Source organism: Balaenoptera borealis (assembly GCF_965194805.1).
Source record: "Balaenoptera borealis genome assembly, chromosome: 11".
NCBI lineage: Eukaryota > Metazoa > Chordata > Mammalia > Artiodactyla > Balaenopteridae > Balaenoptera > Balaenoptera borealis.
Genome location: NC_138868.1, coordinates 1,088,559 through 1,105,985, shown reverse-complemented (window position 1 = coordinate 1,105,985; position 17,427 = coordinate 1,088,559). Strand labels below are relative to the sequence as shown.

Below are 17,427 nucleotides of genomic sequence, written 5' to 3'. Positions count from 1 at the left end.
GCGACTTGAGATTTTTTCAATTAAAGAAGTCCAGAGGTAGGAAGTTCAGGACTGCTGTGGAGGTTCCAGAGTTTCAGCAGGAACTCAAATTCTTTCCATATTTCTGCTCTGCCATCATTAGCGTGCCTCATGGCCCCAGGTGGCTGCAGAAGCTCTAGCCGTCATTTTCCTATTATTGGCAGGAACTAGGAGACTGGGCCAGGTTGGGGTGGGGAGGAAAGACAAAAAGGATTTCCTGGAAGCCACCCAACAACTTCCACTTCCATCTCATTGGCCACCCTGTCTACATGGGAAGCTGGGAAAAAGAAGGAGGAAGAGAAGGAAGGGAGAAGAAAAGGATATGAACATTGGGCAGGTAACTTATCATCTCTGATCAGTGCCCATTGAGTGTGCTATTCTTATCTAGTTGGCAAGAGACCTGAGGGTTTGCCAGTTTTGAATGTGCTCCAAACTGAGGAGAAGATTTAGCTGAGGCTGCAGTACAAGCAGTTCTACCAGTTGGCACTTATGACTCAATGGATCCAGTGGTGCTTGGTGGAGATTGTGGAGCTCTAGTGGGTGAACGAGATAGGAGGGCCCCAGGGTCTTGGAGCAAAGCCACATCCTCTTACGAAATAAATCATGCTTCTTTGAGATGCGAGTTTTGACTTGCCACTGGGCTCCACTTCAGACCGTACATAAGACCACGGGACATCTCATGACTATGTGATCTGAATGGCCCATTATGGACTGGGTGACACAAAGCCATAAAGTGGGGTGTACCCAGCAGTAAACCACCATCGGGGGAAGGGGGATGGACCTTCAGCACAGGTAAGTAGCCTGAGCAGGGGGGTTCACACTCCCAATACGCTGAGTCATAGCTCCCTGCTTCCCCATCTTCAGCCTACACCTGTGACCTTATGAAGTTTCTTAGGGCACTATTATTCCCATTCCACTAATAAAGAACCTGAGTCACAGGGACATTAAACAACTTCTCCAAGTCACCCAGCCAGTAAGTGGAAGAGCAGGGACCCGAAGCCCAGACTACCGCGGGGACGTGGGATGGGGGGGTGGGAGGGCGGGTAGCGGGGCAAGAAGATGGATGCAACCTGGGGGGTGGCCCGAAGCTCGGGTAACAGTTTAGGAAAGATTACAGCAGCCGGATGCAGGCAGGGTCCCCAGGGGCTCATATTCCTCGGGAAGGATGGTCTGGGTCACTGTCCTAGGTAGAGATGCAACCTGCAGAGTGGCCGGCCACAGGCAAAGTCCTAACTATCTACCCTGGCCACTTGTGCAGCTGTGGAGACGAAGGCCCTGGCCCGTATCTGCGGGCTTTTCCTCCCTGAGATGGGACATGCGACAGGACTTCCCCTCGTCCCTCTGTCTTTCCTCATTATTCCATCTCAGGTGGCTGGTGGTCAAGTGTGCAATTTTCCCCCACAAGCTTCATGATCAGCAAGGCACCAGAGGGAGAGAGGCAACCTCCGCCCAGCTGGCAGCAGCTGATGAGACTCAGGTGGGGCCGTAGGGTGGGGCGGGACCAGGGCCAAGGGTAGCGGCACTGGGCGAGGGGGGGGTGGACGCAGCGTGTCATCCGTCCCAAGCGTCCCATGTGTCCCAAGCACCGTCTCCTCCATTCTTGATCTCAGCCAGCGGCTTCCACCACCGATGTGGTCCCTGGACAGGCGCCCGTCCCTCCGGGCATCTGCCCTGTAGGGCAGTCAAAGCCCAGCGCCTGCCCCAGGCTCTCTCCTTCCTTGGGGAAGGAGCCGCCCCACAGACCTCTGTTTGTCTCGTTGACTGTCCCCGCGTCCAGGGCCCCATGGCTGCCAGGAGGCTGGATGGAGGGGTGTCACCTGCTGGTCTCCGCCGCCGGGACGGGCAGAGAGTGGGGCTCAGGTCACGGGAGAGGCCGCTGGGATGCGAGGGCGCGGGGCTCAGAGGGTCTCGCTCCCCTGGCCGAGCCGGGAGCGCCCAACACCGTGCAGGTGGTCCTGTCCCCGAAAACTTCCCCTGCTGCCAGCTGACGGCTCAGCCTGACGTGAGAAGCTTCCTGAGCCTGGAGAGAAGCCAGTGGCCGAGGGGACCCGAGGAGGGGGGAGCGGCTGCGGCGTTCTGGCGACATGGGGCGGCCAGGGCGTAGGGGGCAGTATGGGGAGCAGGGGGACCGCGAGATGGGAGGGGACATCCCGGACGTGGGGAGACATCCCGGGTGTGAGGGGACATCCCGGGGTGTGAGGGGACAGTGAGGTGTGAGGGGACAGCGGGGTGTGAGGGGACATCCCGGGGTGTGAGGGGACAGCAGCGTGTGGGGGGACATCCCGGGGTGTCAGGGGACATCCCGGGGTGTCAGGGGACATCCCCGCGCAGGCTCCAGGCGGTGGTGGGGGTGGGGGACGGGCAGGGCTGTAGGGGCGGTAGGGGCGGCCCGGACTACATTTCCCAGCAGGCGGCGCGCTGCGCATCACTTCCGGCGGCGCCCGCGGCGCGCGTGTGGGAGTGAGCGAGCGAGTGTTTACTTCCGGCCGCCGCCGCCGCAAGCTAAGGGCCGAGAGAGTCGGGCGGCGGGCGCGGCGGTCCCCGCGTAGCCATGGACTGGCTCATGGGGTGAGTCGGGCGGCGGGGTGGCGGGGCTGGCGGGCCGGGCCGCGGGAGGGGCTGCGGGGCGCGCCGCGGGCGGCACCGGTCAAGGGCGTCGGGCCGGGCGGCGCGGGCCGGGCCGGCGAGGGGCGTCCCCGGGTTGGGCGCGGGACCGGGGCTCCCCGGAGCGGGGTCGGGGCCGGGCCGGGAGTGGGGCCGCGTCCGGCCTGCAGTCGGCGCCCGCGCGGAGCGTCGCGTCCCGGGAGCCGGCCCCGGGCAGGCGGCCACACCTCGCCGCTGGGTGTCGGGCGGCGAGGGAGGTCGGACGGAGGCTGCTCTCGCCGGTCGCCGCGGCGAACTTGCTTCGGGAAGAGATAACTTTGACGCCGGCAGAGAACAGCCCCTTAAAAAACGAGGGAAAGGAAGCAAAACAACCCAACTCTGCCAACGTCCGCCGGGGCGAGGTCGGCGGGGCCGGGGTGCGATCGGCGTCTCCGCGGGCGGCCGCCGCAGGGCGGGGTAGGAAGGAAGCATCAGCACCGGAGCCTGGGCTGGGCTCTCCCTCTCGTCGGCGTGTGTGTTGGGCTTGCTGGAAGTTAGATAAACGTATAAAACGTCACGTCGTCTTCAACAAGTTATTCTACCTAAAGCCATCGCTTTTTTCTTTTCTTTTTTTCTTTCTTTCTTTTTTTTTTTTTTTACTTTTTGAGGATCGAAAAGGGCTGGCACTTTTCACCCAGTAGCGTGGTCCTCCATCCGATCTGTGCCCAGGTCTGGTTTGTATAGCACCCTTCTGGAGTTAGGTTAGTTACTCCGGGAGCTTGGGGTGGGAGTGAGGGAGTGGTTGCTGTGTCCTTGGCCTCGACCGGTGGAAGGGCTTGTCTACACACTGAAGTCCGGGAAGGGAGGTGAAAGGTCCGATGTACGTTTCGTGTCAGTGTCTGTCAGGCCCTTTCGCGGTGTAGGCAGAGTGGAGGGTGCTGCCGGCATAATCAGGGACATGAATGGGACCCGTCCTTCCCGGCAGGTTGGGTGGAGTTTAGTGAAGGGGGAGACCAGGGGGAGACCAGACAGCGTGAAGGATGAATAAAGAGGCCAAAGAGTTGCTGAGTGTGACGGGGCAGACCTGGAGCCAGAGCGCAGGGTTCAGGGCGGCATGTGGGTGATGCAGGCGGCCAGCCGCGGGGCAGGGCCGCTCACTTGGCTTCTTGCCGTCCCAGCCCCACTGCTTGTTAGCTGTGTGACTCTAGGTGGTTACTTCTTCTCCAGACCTGCTTTTAAAAAGTCATCTGTAAAGTGGAAATCATGGTCCTTGGAGCGTGGTGTTGTGGAGGGGTCCACTAAAGCGTTTACCACAGTGCCTGGCATTGGGGGATGTTGGTTACTGTTAGTAAGGAGAGATGTTTGTAGGAGGCCTTCGTAACCCACGGGCACCAAGAGTTGAGGGCAGACAGCTGTGTTTGCTTTATTTTGAACCATAGATGCTTGCTTTCTGTGTTTATCAGGAGGGATAGCTTTGGCGGCTACCTGGCCTCCCGTGAGTCGGTTTCGGGGGAGTAGGCTATTGATTGGCTGAGTTGAATTAACAGGGTCGGAGGGACCAGCCCGATCAGCTGGGTTGCCGAGGGGGCAGCTGATTGTATTTTGTCTGTGTGTGGTTATTATGTGCTCATGTCTATAAGAAGCAGGTACTCTGTGCCTGGAAACTGACCAGCAGTCAGTTTTTTTAACTGCCTGAGGTCTGTGCTTTATGGACTTTATTGTCATCATTGTGAACAACCAGAAATTTACCACAGCTAGGCTTAGAAGGGTCTGATTCTCGAGGCGCTTGTCAGGACTGTCTGGGTAAGATCAGCAGAGCACTTACCTCCCCGTGGCGGGGAGGCTGGGCGCAGTGTTGGAGGAAGACAGCTTTGAACGGGACGGGCTCGGAGCTGCTGCTTCTGTGGTCTCTGGGGAGGGAAGGAGCATTCGCTGCCGACTGGCTGTAAGGTAGGCCGTTCTGAAAGGGAACTAGAGATCTCCAAAGAAGGGTTAGGATGGAGTTTGCTTATCTTCGTGCATGTGTTTTTAAACTTGGTGGATTGCATATCAGACTTGGTGAAGCATGAATTCTTTAACATTTCCTTAACTATGAACACCCCCCCCTTAAAAAAAAAAGTGGAATAATCTCAGTAGTCAAGTTCTGATCTTCTCGAGAGCATGTTTCCAGGGTGGTGTCTGAGGATGCTAGAGCTGGGAGGGCCCGGGTGTCCCTCTGTCCCTCCCACAAGTTTACTGAGCATCTGCTGTGAAGTATGAGGATGCAGAGGCCTGGACTTCACAGCTGCAGAGGGAGTGAGCAGCAGAGACCCCAGCTCTCCCCCTCTGGTCCACCTGCCACTCCACCGGGCCCCTCGTGTGAGGAGAGCCCGCCGGCGGCGCGTGAAGGGCCTGGCTCCTGCCAGACGCCCTTTACATGCTTAGTGCTGGGACTTCAGTTAATCCTTTAGCCAGGTTTCAGCCTGGAAGAACTGAGGAAATGTGTGATTTTTTTACTGTTTCTTGATATTTTTATTAATTCCCATCATTCAGTGTCAACCGGTTTGTCTGGAATAGAGTTCTCATGTTTTTATTGTTTTTTGTTCTTTTTAAAAGAAGTTTCTTTGCATTTGTTCATCACGGGGGACAAAGTATGGACTCAGCTGTAGTGGCAAACGGTGCGCCCTCCTCCTCCTCTTCTCACCACTGTCATGACCAGAAGAGCGGTTTACAGATGTTCGAGTGAAACCACACCTTCCCTGTCACTGAAAGGGCCTTGCTGAGTAATGCTGGCAGCCTTATCTTCAGCTCTCCCTGCCGTGTGTGAGGAAAGGGAGGCCTGCAGGAAACCTGCTTGGGGAAGCTAGAAAGAAAGCCAGCACGTTACAGCTTGTTGCTGGACTTTGCTGGGGCTCATTTGCAGGAGAGTTTTGCGATGGGCAGCTCGTATCCGTCTTACTGTACGTTTCCTCTGCTTGGCATTGAGCACCAAGGTGCGTGGTAATTTTTTTCCTCTCTTTTTACAAACGTAACTTCTAACTTGAAAAGGGTTGTGCTTCTTGTGTAGGTCACCTCTGGGGTCCTTGGCTCTACCCATTCTGGACAGCAGCTGACAGGGTGGCACCCTTGCCCAGAGCAGAAGCTGCATGAGCTGGGGCAGCGAGGGAGCCACCCACAGAGCGTGGTAGTTTGGGGAGAACTTTTGTCCTGTCCTCAACTGGCAGTGGCAGGCATCTGTGAGCGGACGATAGGCGTGCGGTTTACATTTTACCCGACAAAGCTGGGTCCAGAAGCTTCCCAGCGAGCATCTGGGAATATAGAAGAGGAAACGCACTTCCTCCGCTTCTGACTGGTGGGGGCCTACGGGGTGAAGTTTGCAGGGACCTGCCCGCCCGCGCCCTCTAGCCCAGCCCGCACCCTGCGAGCCCTTTGCTGGGGCCGCTGGGGCCTTGACGTCAGCACCTCCTTTCCTCCCTGGGGGCAGATTGAGGTGGGGTGAGGCGCAGGGTAGGGCTTCCTGGCTCTGGCCAGAGGAGACAGGCCTCCTGGCCTGGCGATTCACTCCGCAGGGCGGTGGAGTTGGCGCTCTTGGGCAGTGCCCAGGGTGTGCTACGCGGTCGGGGGTTTTCGGGCCTGATGGGTCTGCCGGCAGGAATCTTGCGCTCAGGTGAAGGGGATCCAGCCCCGTGGATGCCACCTCTGCGGGCATTTGAACCGGGTGTTGATGACTTTCCCTTGGCACTTGGCCTCTGGGGAGGGCATCGCAGTGGCTGGCAGTCAAATCCCATATGAGGGCACCCAGGCTGAGCTTGCTCGATTCTCTAGGGTTTTGGGGTTTTTTTTAACAGCTTCGTTGAGGTATAATTTACCTACCATAAAGTTTACCTGCTTTAAGTGTACAATTAAGTAATTTTTAGCAAAACTACAGAGTTGTGTGACCATCACCACAGTTTAGTTTGAGAATGTTGCCCTCACCCCCGAAAGAAACCTCGTGTTCAGTGGCTCCCCGTTCCCTCCCTGACCCTAGGCAGTCACTGATTTACTTTCCATCTCTACAGATTTGCCTATTCTGGGCATTTCGTATGGAAATGGAATGGAGTCACAACACGTGGTCTTCTGTGACCAGTTCACTTAGCTTAATGTCGTGAAAGTTCATCGGTGGTGTTGCTGGTGTCAGCTGTCCTTTCTGTTGCCAAATGATATTCCACGGTGTGGAGATACGCATGTGTTGCCTCTCCACTGACACCTGGATTGTTCCTGCGTTTTGCTGATCCTGAAAGATGCTGCTGTGACCCAGCCTCTTCTAGCCGTGAGCCGGACCACTTCCTGCCGGGGGGCCTCCAGTCCCGACTGCGTCCACCGTCTGTCCTGGGCCAGACCCCGAGCTCAGGATCAGAGTGTCCCCGACGGAGAAGACACTCTGTGCTCTGTCAGGCTGGTGCAGGAGGAGCAAATGATGCGGGGCGGCAGAGGACAGGCCAGGAGGGCGGCTTGGGAGGGTGCATAGGAGTTTTCCAAGTAGAAAGGAGGAAAGGTCGCAGCCCAGGAAGGAGGAACGGCATGTGCAAAGGCATAGAGGCACGAGCAGAAAAACTGCGGCCAGTGGGCCCTGGAACCTGTGGTTGCAGGGGCACGTGCAGGAGCAGCTGCTTTCCAGGCAGGCGGTCACTGTGGCCTGGGTGTGTGGCAGTGCTTGCCTGGGGCTAGGGTGCGTTCAGATCCCTTTAAAGAGGGCCACGGTCACACGGAGCCCTTGCAGAACGAGCCCCACTTGCCTGGACGCTCTTGGCAACGTGTCATTTCTCATTTGTCCTCCTGCTTGGGGTGTCTGCAGGGAACCCTTGCGCAGGTGTCCCCGGGGACCCGCCGGAGCACCGCAGGGAGGCTCTGCGGGGTGGGCAGGGCCTGGGGCAGCCGCAGTGCCCTGTTCCCAGCCTCTGTCCTGGCTTCTCAGCCCCAGGCGTCACTGTCTGCTGGGCTCACCGAGGCCTCTCCTCAGGATGCTGGGAAAGCCGGGCGGCACTGGGGCGCTGGCTGCCGGACTTGTTGTCCAGAGCTCATGGTGGCCTGGGAGGGGTTCGCCCGAGTGGGTGCTGCAGGCTGCCTCTGTGGGGATGCCTGTGTCGATGTTCTCGCTGTCCCAGCCTCTCCCACATTGTCCTTGCTGTGGTCCTGGAAACTTAGACGCACCCAAGCGCACGTCCTTGATTTTGTCGGGGGCGGGTCTGCATGGCCTGGGAGGGAGGCCGAGCCCAGGCATAGGTGTGCTCGGCGGGGCACCCTCTGTGCCTGTGTTGGGCGTGTCGGCCCCACAGGCTGGTCTGGGAGCTGGTCTCAGTGCCCAACGGTGACTTCTGCGCGTGTCCCTCGCCAGCAGTGGCCGTGTCCGGAAGAGGCGGTGGCGCGGGCTGTTCCCAGCTGACTTGGCTGGAGGGCCTGCCGCTCTTTGTCTTCCTCGTGTTTGTTTTTCTTTCTGCACAGGATTTCTGCCGGCCCGGGTACCCCCGGCGGTGTGCAGGGCTGTTCTGTGGGACGGAGCCTGGGGACAGGGGACTAGGAACAGTTGGAACCGGAGGATAGAATGCGGATGCTTACGGAGAAGACGAGGAGGTCGTTGGTGGGTGACTGGGCCACGTGTGACTCGTGGTCCTGTTTGAGCGGAGCCGTGTGGCTTTGGGCCGTGGTCACGTTCTCCTCGTCGCCTGGTTTCCTCCTCTTCGAAGAAGTTTCCTTTGCCGGTGGGAAAGAGCTGCTGTGCACGGTCGCCTGCGGCGGAGCGCGCGCGTCCTCCCTGCGGCGGTTCGCGCCTGCGTCCCGGGGATGATGCCGCACGGAGGGATCCAGGCCACGCTGGGAAGCAGGGTGGAATCCGGCGGGCGGGTGCTCGAGAGCCGTTTTAGCAGGGCTTCTGGAGCGTCTTTGAAAAGGTGCCATTTGAGCTAAGACCTGGGGAGGTGAGAGATGGGAACGGGGCTCGGGGGCTGGATGGTTTGGGGTTTGAATCCCGACTACAGCTTCACGAGTCATCCTGTTTTACCTCCCCAAGCCTCAGTTTCATTGTCTGTGAAATGGGCGTAGTAGTATCCTTCCCGGCTGGTGGTGGTGGGATTTTGTGAGGTGTCCACCGTGGAGAAGGCCCTCTGTCCCCTCAGAGTGAGGTGGGGCTTACCTGGCAAGGTGGCGCCTGCATGAAAAGTGAGTGCAAGGGCTCCGCACCTTGCGGCCCCCAGGCCACCTTGTCACTAGGGGCCACCTTGTCACTATCACCTCTGCCCTGCCCTTGGAGTGCTGCTTTGGTGAGGACCCAGCCCTGTGTCCCGATGCACGGCTGTCCTCAGCCCCGCAGCCCAGGCTTCTGCAGTAGGTCTGGCTCTCGGGGTGACTCGGGCGGAAGGCGAGGGGTCAGGGGCTTGGCGCCCTGGAGGCCGCTTGATCCCATTCCCTGCCGATGGCGCCTTCCATCTGTGACCTGCCCGCTCCCGGTCCCCTGGTCGTGCCACACCCACCTTCCCCTGCCAGATGCCAGGGCTGAGTGCCGCTCTGGCACTGATCCCGGGGTGGCGGGAAGGGCGCGGCCTGAGCTGGCTCACCCGGTCCGCTCTCCCGCCCCACAGGTGCTGCGGGAGCTCCCCGGCCACCCCTCGCGCCTCCCCTCCTGCCGGGATGGCGGAGCTCGATATGGAAGGTGCTGTGGCGGCCTGCTGTCGGTCCACGCCTTCCGCACTGAGAGTCTGTCCTGGGCTGCCAGAGGGCCATGTGCAGAGGGCGCGGGCCTGGCCTGCCAGGCTGGCCCTCCAGCAGCTCTGTCCTCCTCAGATCCCGCACTCGGATCCCCGCGTTGGTGCGGTCCAGCTCTGGTCGTGACAGGCCCCTTTGGCCTGTTCTCCGGGTTCCTCAGGACTGAGGGTTGCACAGGGGGCATAGAGGAAGCGGTTATCACCTGTCCCAGCTGCTCATTAGTGAGACGCTTCCAAAACAAATAGGCCTCTGGGCGGTGGCAGTTTTTATTCCACGGGGTGGGGCTGCCTCCCTCTTCCTGCCAGACTGCAGGCTGATGGGAGCCTCAGACCCCCGGGCAGAGCCTCTTCCTGCAGGCTTCTCAGAAGTGATGCTGGGCCCTATCTCCCACGGGGAGGGCGTTCTCGGGGCGCACCTGGGGCTGCAGAGGAGGCCTCCGCGCTGGGTTCTCCAGCTGAGTGTGGGCTCCTGCTTCCCTACTTCTAGGCTGGCTCAGCAGGTGTCACGGCCCGAGCAGGTCCTCAGCGTGCCCCGGGGGACACCCTCGGGGAGGAAGAGTGTCTGGAGGTGCGGGGCTGCGCCCACTCTGGCCCTCACCGCCTCAGCCAAGGCTTCTGAGTGGAAGGAAAATGTGGAAACCTTACGACAGGGGCTTCGGAGTGGCCGGCTGCTCCCACAGGATGGGGCTCGCCGCGCCTCCAGAGCGCTCACCGCCCGCTCAGAGACCTTCGTGCTTTTCGGTGGTTTGGGTCAGGCCTCTGCTCCGGGCAGCTCTCCCGTCGGGCCCTTTCTCTGCACCCCTGTGGGCTACTTAACCCGGCTTGGCTTCCCTGGCTGCTCATCAAAACAGACCCGTGACTTGTTTACAAGGACTCTTCTGATTCAACGTTGGAGACGCCGGCCCAGGGGCCCCCGGGCAGGGAGGGGGGCGGAGGTGCCGGGAGGTGATGTTTACTGAGTGGGGTCCCCCCAGCCCAGCAGGCAGACGGGAGACAGCCGGGCGCCCCCACCGCTGCAGCTTTATCTCGGCGGGGCCTTCCTAACAGCTGCTGGGGGCTGGGAGCGGAGGCGTGGGGAGTGGGGTGGGCAGGAGGACCCAGCTCGTGGCCTTCATGAGGTCCCTCACCCCGCCACCCGAGCCCCGTAGGAGTGGGAGGGAGCCAGTTCCCTTGCTGTGGCGAGTGGAGGGCATTGTTGCACACGATGCAGAGGCCCCTGACACAGGCTGGGGGGCCGCCAGTGAGGACAGGTGAGGTTGGCGTCTTTGTATGTCCCCGTGTGCATTAGTGCTGGTTGGGACCAGGAGGAGAGGTGGGCGTAGGTGAGCACTCAGCCCCTGCCCTCTGCTGGCCTCGGCGGGCGCGGAGAAGACGGCGCTCTCGGGGTGTCGTCAGCCCGCTGGAAACCGAGTCTCTGGCTGCTCAGAGAGGGGGACCTGAGGCGTTGAGTTCTCTTCTCAGACTGTTTCCTGTGGCCCCGCGTTGATGCCGCGAAGGGACCCAGAGACACTGAGCCTGGCGGCACCGAGTTGCTTTCCTCGCCTACCGGGCCGCGCCTGTGAAGGGCCAGTGCCGACTCGTGCCCACTTTTGGCTCCAGGGCCTGGCGTGTTGGCAGCTCGGGACCCCCCGTTGCCCTCCCCGCGAGCGGGCTGCCTGCCAGTGGGTCTCCGCCTGGAGCGGTCTCGCCTTCCAGGGGCGCTGGGCAAGGCCTGGAGGTGCGGTGGGGCGTTGCTGCCGGCCCCTGGTGGGTGGGGGCCAGGGACGCCCTCGGCATCCTGCAGTGCGGGTGCGGAAGGCTGCTGGTTGGTCTGCGTCTCCTCGCGGGAGGGCCGGAGCGGGAGCCGCGCGTGTGCGCGGGCCGGGCGTGCTTCCGTAGTGCATCCTCGGCCCGCTCTTGGCCCAGTGGTCTAGCTTCTCGTGACTGGGGTGAGTTCTTTCTACTTTAACGGTGTTAAATCCCAGGTATTAAGATGACAGAACTTGTTCTTAAGGAGACAGCTAAGAGCAGAGAGAGGAACTGGGAGGTGCTAGAACCCAGTCGGGGGGCTGTCTCACCGCCCCTCCCGGCTAGCTGTGCTTCCCTTGGGCGTGTGTTCTGCTGGCAGATGAGGGGACGGTGGGTGCGGCTGTGCTGGGAACCCGACCAGGGAACCCAGACGGGTCAGGGCTGTCTGTGCACCAGGAGGCCCGAGGGAGCGGTGGGACAGCGAGTTGCATGTGCGTGTGTCTGGGCCAAGAGAGCCCTGGGACCTGTGTGTGCGCCTCTGGGCTGCGGCCTGGGCAGGGCCGTAGGGACAGACCAGAGCTTGTGCGCCCTGCCCTTTTCCTTCCTGGCTGCGTGTGAGCCCACACACGTGCGCACACACACACAAGCATGGGGACTGTGCGCGCCATTTAGTTGATTCTGTCGGGAAAGAAATTCCATCCGTGCTGCCATCACGAAGTGTTCAGGAGGCCCTTGCTGGTCGGGGCCGCGTGTGGTTCCGAGGCCGTGGAGGAGATGGCAGGCGGGGGGCGCAGGGGTGACGCGGAGAGCCTGGACCAGTGTCGTCCTCCAGGGAGCCCAGGCGAGCTTGGGACGCCCCCAGGCCCCTCTTGGGAGCTCCGCACGGCAGGAGGTCAGGGCTGAGCCGTCCCGAGTGAGTGAGCAGCCTCAGCCTGGCCTCCGCCGACCCTGCAGAACACTCACCCTCACCGCTCTCTTCCCGTCCCACTGCCCTTGTTCTCCCTTAGCTGTTGAAGGTGATGAATGAACAGAAAAGGAGTCAAAAGAAGAAAATCCAGGCCTTGGATCACCCCCTGGGCTGCCCTGCCCTTCACTGCTCCCCGGAGGGCTGGCGTCCTCTCAGAGGAACTTCTTGCTGAGCGTGTGGGGCGGGTCATGCTTGGTGACTTTCCTTCCGTGTCCTGGGTGAGCTGCGTGGCATCCGGGGCCGGAGGGGCTTCAGCGGGTGGGCAGGGCTGAGCCTACCCATCTTCCTGAGAATCACCGACACGGGGTGTGCCCCGGGGACCGCTGGGGCCACGGCTTTTTCACAGGACAGGGCTCGCTCCCTGCCACGAGAGGAGTGCTTTCTGTTGGCCGAGGGTCCTGTGCCCTGCTCGCCCGACGAAACGTGGGGCAGGTGCTTCCCTTTTGGGGTGTTCATCTTCTCTCCCAGACCCACAGGTAGCCTCGCTCCCTCGGCACGGGAGCAGGCAGGCAGGCACCAGGCACCCCGAGCCCGCCTGTGGGCAGCTGGCCGTGGGGCATCAGCCCTGCAGGGTCCGGTCCCAGGAGGGGGCGCCGGCGAGGAGGGCTGAACGCCCGCTCCGCGTGCCGTCTGCAGGTCAGGTGATCTTGGGGTCACGATTGCTTTCCGAGCCCGGGCACCCGGATCAGGGGAGGGGGCTCCCACCCCTGCCCTGCAGACTGGTTTTGGCTGCGGCGAGTTTTCTGGGAGGCGCCTCCTGTGTGGCAGGTGTCCTTGTGACCATGGTCAGGTTTACTAGCTTCAGGGACGCAGACGTGCTCACGCCCCACAGAGCGTTAAAAGCACCGAGGGCACGCGCTGGTGGTCTCGCGGGTCGCGCCCGTCATCACGCAGGCTATCCCTGCTGCCTCCCTGCCCAGCGTGCCTCTGAAGCAGGGCGTCGGATTGGGTCCGGGTTGCCACCTGCAGCGGACCCTGGGTCTCGGGGTGCTGTTTGCAGAGCGCTGCACCGCCCCACATCCGCTCTGCGCTGTCCGAGTGAGACCCAGGCACTTCTCTGGACGTGGGCACTGCAGCAGGGACTGAGAAATGTCTTGTGATAAAAACCCTTGTTTTCTAGTACATTCTCGTGTTCCTGCTGGAATGCTTCCTACCTTTTTGGCTGGAGAAGTGCTGGGCTCAGCTGAGTTCTGTCAAGAGCTGCCGGCGTTTATAATTCATGTAAAAATAAATGTGTCCTCTTGTCATGACCTTGCTGGCTTTTGTGCAGTTCCTCCCAGGCCAGTCTAGTGTAGCCGGGTTTTAAGGATGCGTGATTGTCAGCCCCACGAGGCAGGAACGATCCGTACATCCTTGCTTGTGTGAAGCCGTGGTGGGGTTGGTGGGAGCTGTGCTTCCTCTTGGGGTGCTTTGTGCTCCGTATCGTTTTTTCTTGTGTGTCACCTCCTCATGGGACTTGTGGTTGTAGGTGGGAGCGTTGGTGGTTTGCCGGCCCCTAAGTCTGAACTGTCACCAGGATGGCAGTGGGGCCCGTTGTTCATGGCAGATGTCCCCTCTCTCCTGAGATGCCTCCATGCCAGGGTGCAGCGCCGCCACCCTGATGGTGGACCCTGTGCCCCTGGGGGCGTCAGTGGAGCTCATGTCCCACTCACGCAAGATCGAGGGCCTGCCCAGACACCAAGCTGGAGTCCCTCCCTGCCTCGCCCCACTGGGGCCCTGCGTGACCGTCCACACAGCACGGGGTTGGGGGGACGTGCACAGGGCCGACCTGGAGGCAGGTCTGTGCCCCCCGGAAGCCCTCCCTTCTCTGCTCTGCTCGGGGGCCGGGGCGATTCCAGTTTACCTCCCAGCTGGAGCCCTCCCCGGGCTGCACGTGTGCTCCGTGGGACCTGCGTGGTCTTTTTCTGGATGGAGCAGCTCCGCTGTGTGCCGGGGGCGTGGGGTTGGAGTGGCAGGGGCCTGAGGGGTCTGCTCTCGGCATCCGCCCTGCCTCGGGTCCACCTCCTCCTGCATCAGCACAGGCAAGACCCGTGGGGACAGGGCTGGCCGAGGGCCGGTGTTGGTGGCGGTGCACGTGGTGGTCAGAGACACTGCCTCTGCCATCTCACAGACTGGCCTCCGGTCCCCCGTCCACCACCAGCTGTGTGACCTCGGCTGCTGTGTCAGGTCTCCAAGCCTCAGGTGCTCCCCATGTGTGGGGGCCTTGGCACCTCGCTGGCGGGCGGCGGTGTCCTGGTGTCTGTTCCTGTCGTGCCTGCCGCGGTGACTGGGTGGTGGGAACAGGCAGCACTGTGAGGGACGTGGTGGCCGCGTCTCCACGGTGCCCTTGCCCTGCGTCTGTCCACGGTGGGGGTATGTCAGGGCTGGGCACACAGCTGTGCTTGCGCGGCGTCCGTGGACCTTCAGGAATCAGCGCCTGTGGTGCTACAGGGGGGCGATGACGGTGCTGGGCTTGGGCTGGCTGTCCCCAGGGGAGGGAGGGAGGCCACGGGACTGGACGGTGGGGAGGGGGTGTAGTGAGGGAGCTGCCCCGCCCTGTGACTCTTCCCAGAGCCGGGGAACTGGGGGACCACAGGTCTGGTCTTTGAGTCGGCTCTGATAGTTCAGGTGTAGGATCAGGGCACTGCACCTGCAGATGTCCCCAGCTTTCTGCTGATTCGCTGTAATTGGGGTCACAGGATCCTCCTGGTCACACAGCAGATGGGAGAGCACTGGTAATCGCGGGCCCCTGCTGGCCTCCGGGAGCGGGGTGTACCTGCCAGGAGCAGTTCACAGGCAGCACCGCACTGCGCTTTTCCACCTCTTATCTCTTTCCCAGAAGTCCGGGTCACTTGGTTTCTAACAAAAACAATAAAATGTCCCCTAAAATGACGTTTGGAGGGTCTGGGGTGGAGACTGCACTCTTTGGCCTGTGTGCCTGGGCCTAGAGCTTGACTGCTCACACCCCCCACGGTCCTAGTCGCAGGGCCTGATTCAGAAGCCAGTTGTGGGTGGTGTGACCACATCAGGGTCACGACTTCACTGGGCTCCCTCCAGGCAGGCCCATGGTTCCCTGGGCTGACCCAGCTCCAGAGCCACAGGCTCTTATAGACCCGGGCACCCGTGGGTGGAGTTGGGGAGCGTGTCTTTGTCTTTGGCTCAGATCTTCCGCAAACCACCAGAGTACTGACCATGTTGTACTCCTGCTTAAAAGACCCTCTGGACCTCCTTGCCTAAGGGATGAAGTCCCCATTTCCTTCCATCCCTGACCCCCAACCCATGGGTGCCCGTGGCACTGCAGCCTGGTCAGGCCTCTGATGTATCCTCTTCAGCCAAGACCCCTGGCCTGTGCTCACACTGTCTCCTTGGCCTGGAGAGCCTCCCGTCTGCCTGTCTGACTCCTGTGTGGCTTTCTGGCCATGGGCTCCTAGAACATTTGACCTCTAGCTTCAGGGCCCGGTCACAAATGGGGGCAAGGATGGAGCTTCCCAGCTATCTTCTTAAAGATACTTGCCCTCTCTGTTAGAAAGAGAAATTAAGAAAATGATCCCATTTGCAATAACATCAAAAAGAATAAAATATTTATGAATAAACTAAGCAGGTGAAAGATCTGTATGCTGAAAACTATAAGACATTGATGAAAGAAATTGAAGAAGACATAAAAGATACTCTATGTTCATGGATTGGAAGAATTAATATTGTTGAAATGTCCATACTACTCAAAGCAGTCTACAGGTTCGGTGTAATCACCATCAAAATTCCAATGGCATTTTTCACAGAAATATAAAAAATAATTCTAAAATTTGTATGGAACTGCAAAGGACCCCAAAGCAATCTTGAGAGAGAAGAACAAAATTGGAGGAATCACTGTCAGTTATTTCAAACTATATTATAAAGCTACAGTAATCAAAACAGTATGGTATTGGCATAAAAACAGACATAAAGATCAATGGAACAGAAGGCAGAGCCCAGAAATGAACCCATGTGTATATGGTCAACTAATTTACAACAAAGGAGCCAAGAATATACAGTGGGGAGAGGACAGTGTCTTTAATAAACAGTACTGGGAAAACTTGACATCCACATTGAAAAGAATTAAACTGGACCACTTTCTTATGCCACACACAAAAATGAACTCAAAATGGATTAAAGATTTGAACATAAGACCTGAAACCATAAAACTTATAGAACAAAACATAGGCATTATGTTGACATTGGTCTTGGTGATGATTTTTTTTGCATCTGACATCAAAAGTAAAGGCAACGAAAGCAAAAATAAACAAGTGGGACTACATTAAACTAAAACCATCTGCACGGCAAAGGAGACCATCAACAAATGAAAAGACAGCCTAGGGAATAGGAGAAAATATTGGCAAATCACACATGTGATAAGAAGTTAATATCCAAAATATGCAAGGAGCTAAAATGTAAAAAAGACCTAAATAGACATTTCTCCAAAGAAGATACACCGATGGCCAAGAGGTATATGAAAAGATGCTCAACATCACCAGTCACCAGGAAAACGCAAATCAAAACCACAAAGCGATACCACCTCACAGCTGTCAGAATGGCCATCATCAGAAAGAGTTGGCGTGGATGTAGAGAGAGGGGAAGCCTCGTGCACTGCTGGTGGGAGTGTAAATTGGTGCAGCCACTGTGGAAAACAGCATGGAGGCTCCTCAAGAAACTAAAAATGGAATTACTGTATGATGCATCAGTCTCATTTCTGGGAATATATCTGAAGGAAATCATTACCTTGAAGAGATTTCTGTACTTTCACATGCCTTGCAGCACTATTCACAATTGCCAAGGTATGGAAATAACCTAAGTGTCCATCGATGGATGAATGGATAAAGAAAACATGGTACGTGTGTATGTATATATAGATCCCTCAAGAGGAAAAAGGCCGGCCGCCCGGGGACGCGTAGCGCACAAGTCACTGACAGAAGGCACATCCAGACCCTGTCAGATCACAGAGAAACGGGCAAGAGGCTCCGCGAACGGACACCTCACAGGAGAGGACACGCTCTTGCCCTGATCAGAGGAAGGAGCCCGGCCACGCTGCTCAGCGCCATGGGCGAGGGCCTGCCCAGGGCTCAGGGTCGCCTGTCTGCTGACTTCACGTAAGTGGACAACCAGACCTACGTAAACAGTCTTTCCTTTTAACCCTTTTACACTTAGTGTGCACACGTTTAGGTTCCACCCTTTCCGAGCTGTGGGCCGAAGCCCCACTCACGTTGAGGCACACGTGCACCTTCAGCTCCTGAGGCGCCGGGCGGTGTGGACAGAAGGGGGAGAACACGGTGCCAGGAGAAGCCCGGCCACTGCCTCTGGGGCCAGAGGCAGAGAAGCTGCAAAACAAGAGGGGCCCCAGATAAACGTCGGCTGAGTGACTGGCATGGCCCACGTCTCTTACTGAAGGATTTTGAAAGCAGC

At 59.1% G+C, this 17,427-nt stretch overlaps 1 protein-coding gene across 1 annotated transcript in view; it reads left to right on the top strand.

Moving 5' to 3' along the window:
• The first annotated feature begins 2,433 nt into the window (after positions 1–2,433).
• Positions 2,434–17,427, top strand: part of MOB2 (MOB kinase activator 2) — a 53,602-nt gene continuing 38,608 nt past the window's right edge. The window contains exon 1 of the mRNA XM_082341789.1: positions 2,434–2,586. Within this exon, the coding sequence (XP_082197915.1) occupies positions 2,570–2,586 (17 nt within the window). The 5' untranslated portion in view covers positions 2,434–2,569. The remainder of the gene's footprint in view (positions 2,587–17,427) is intronic.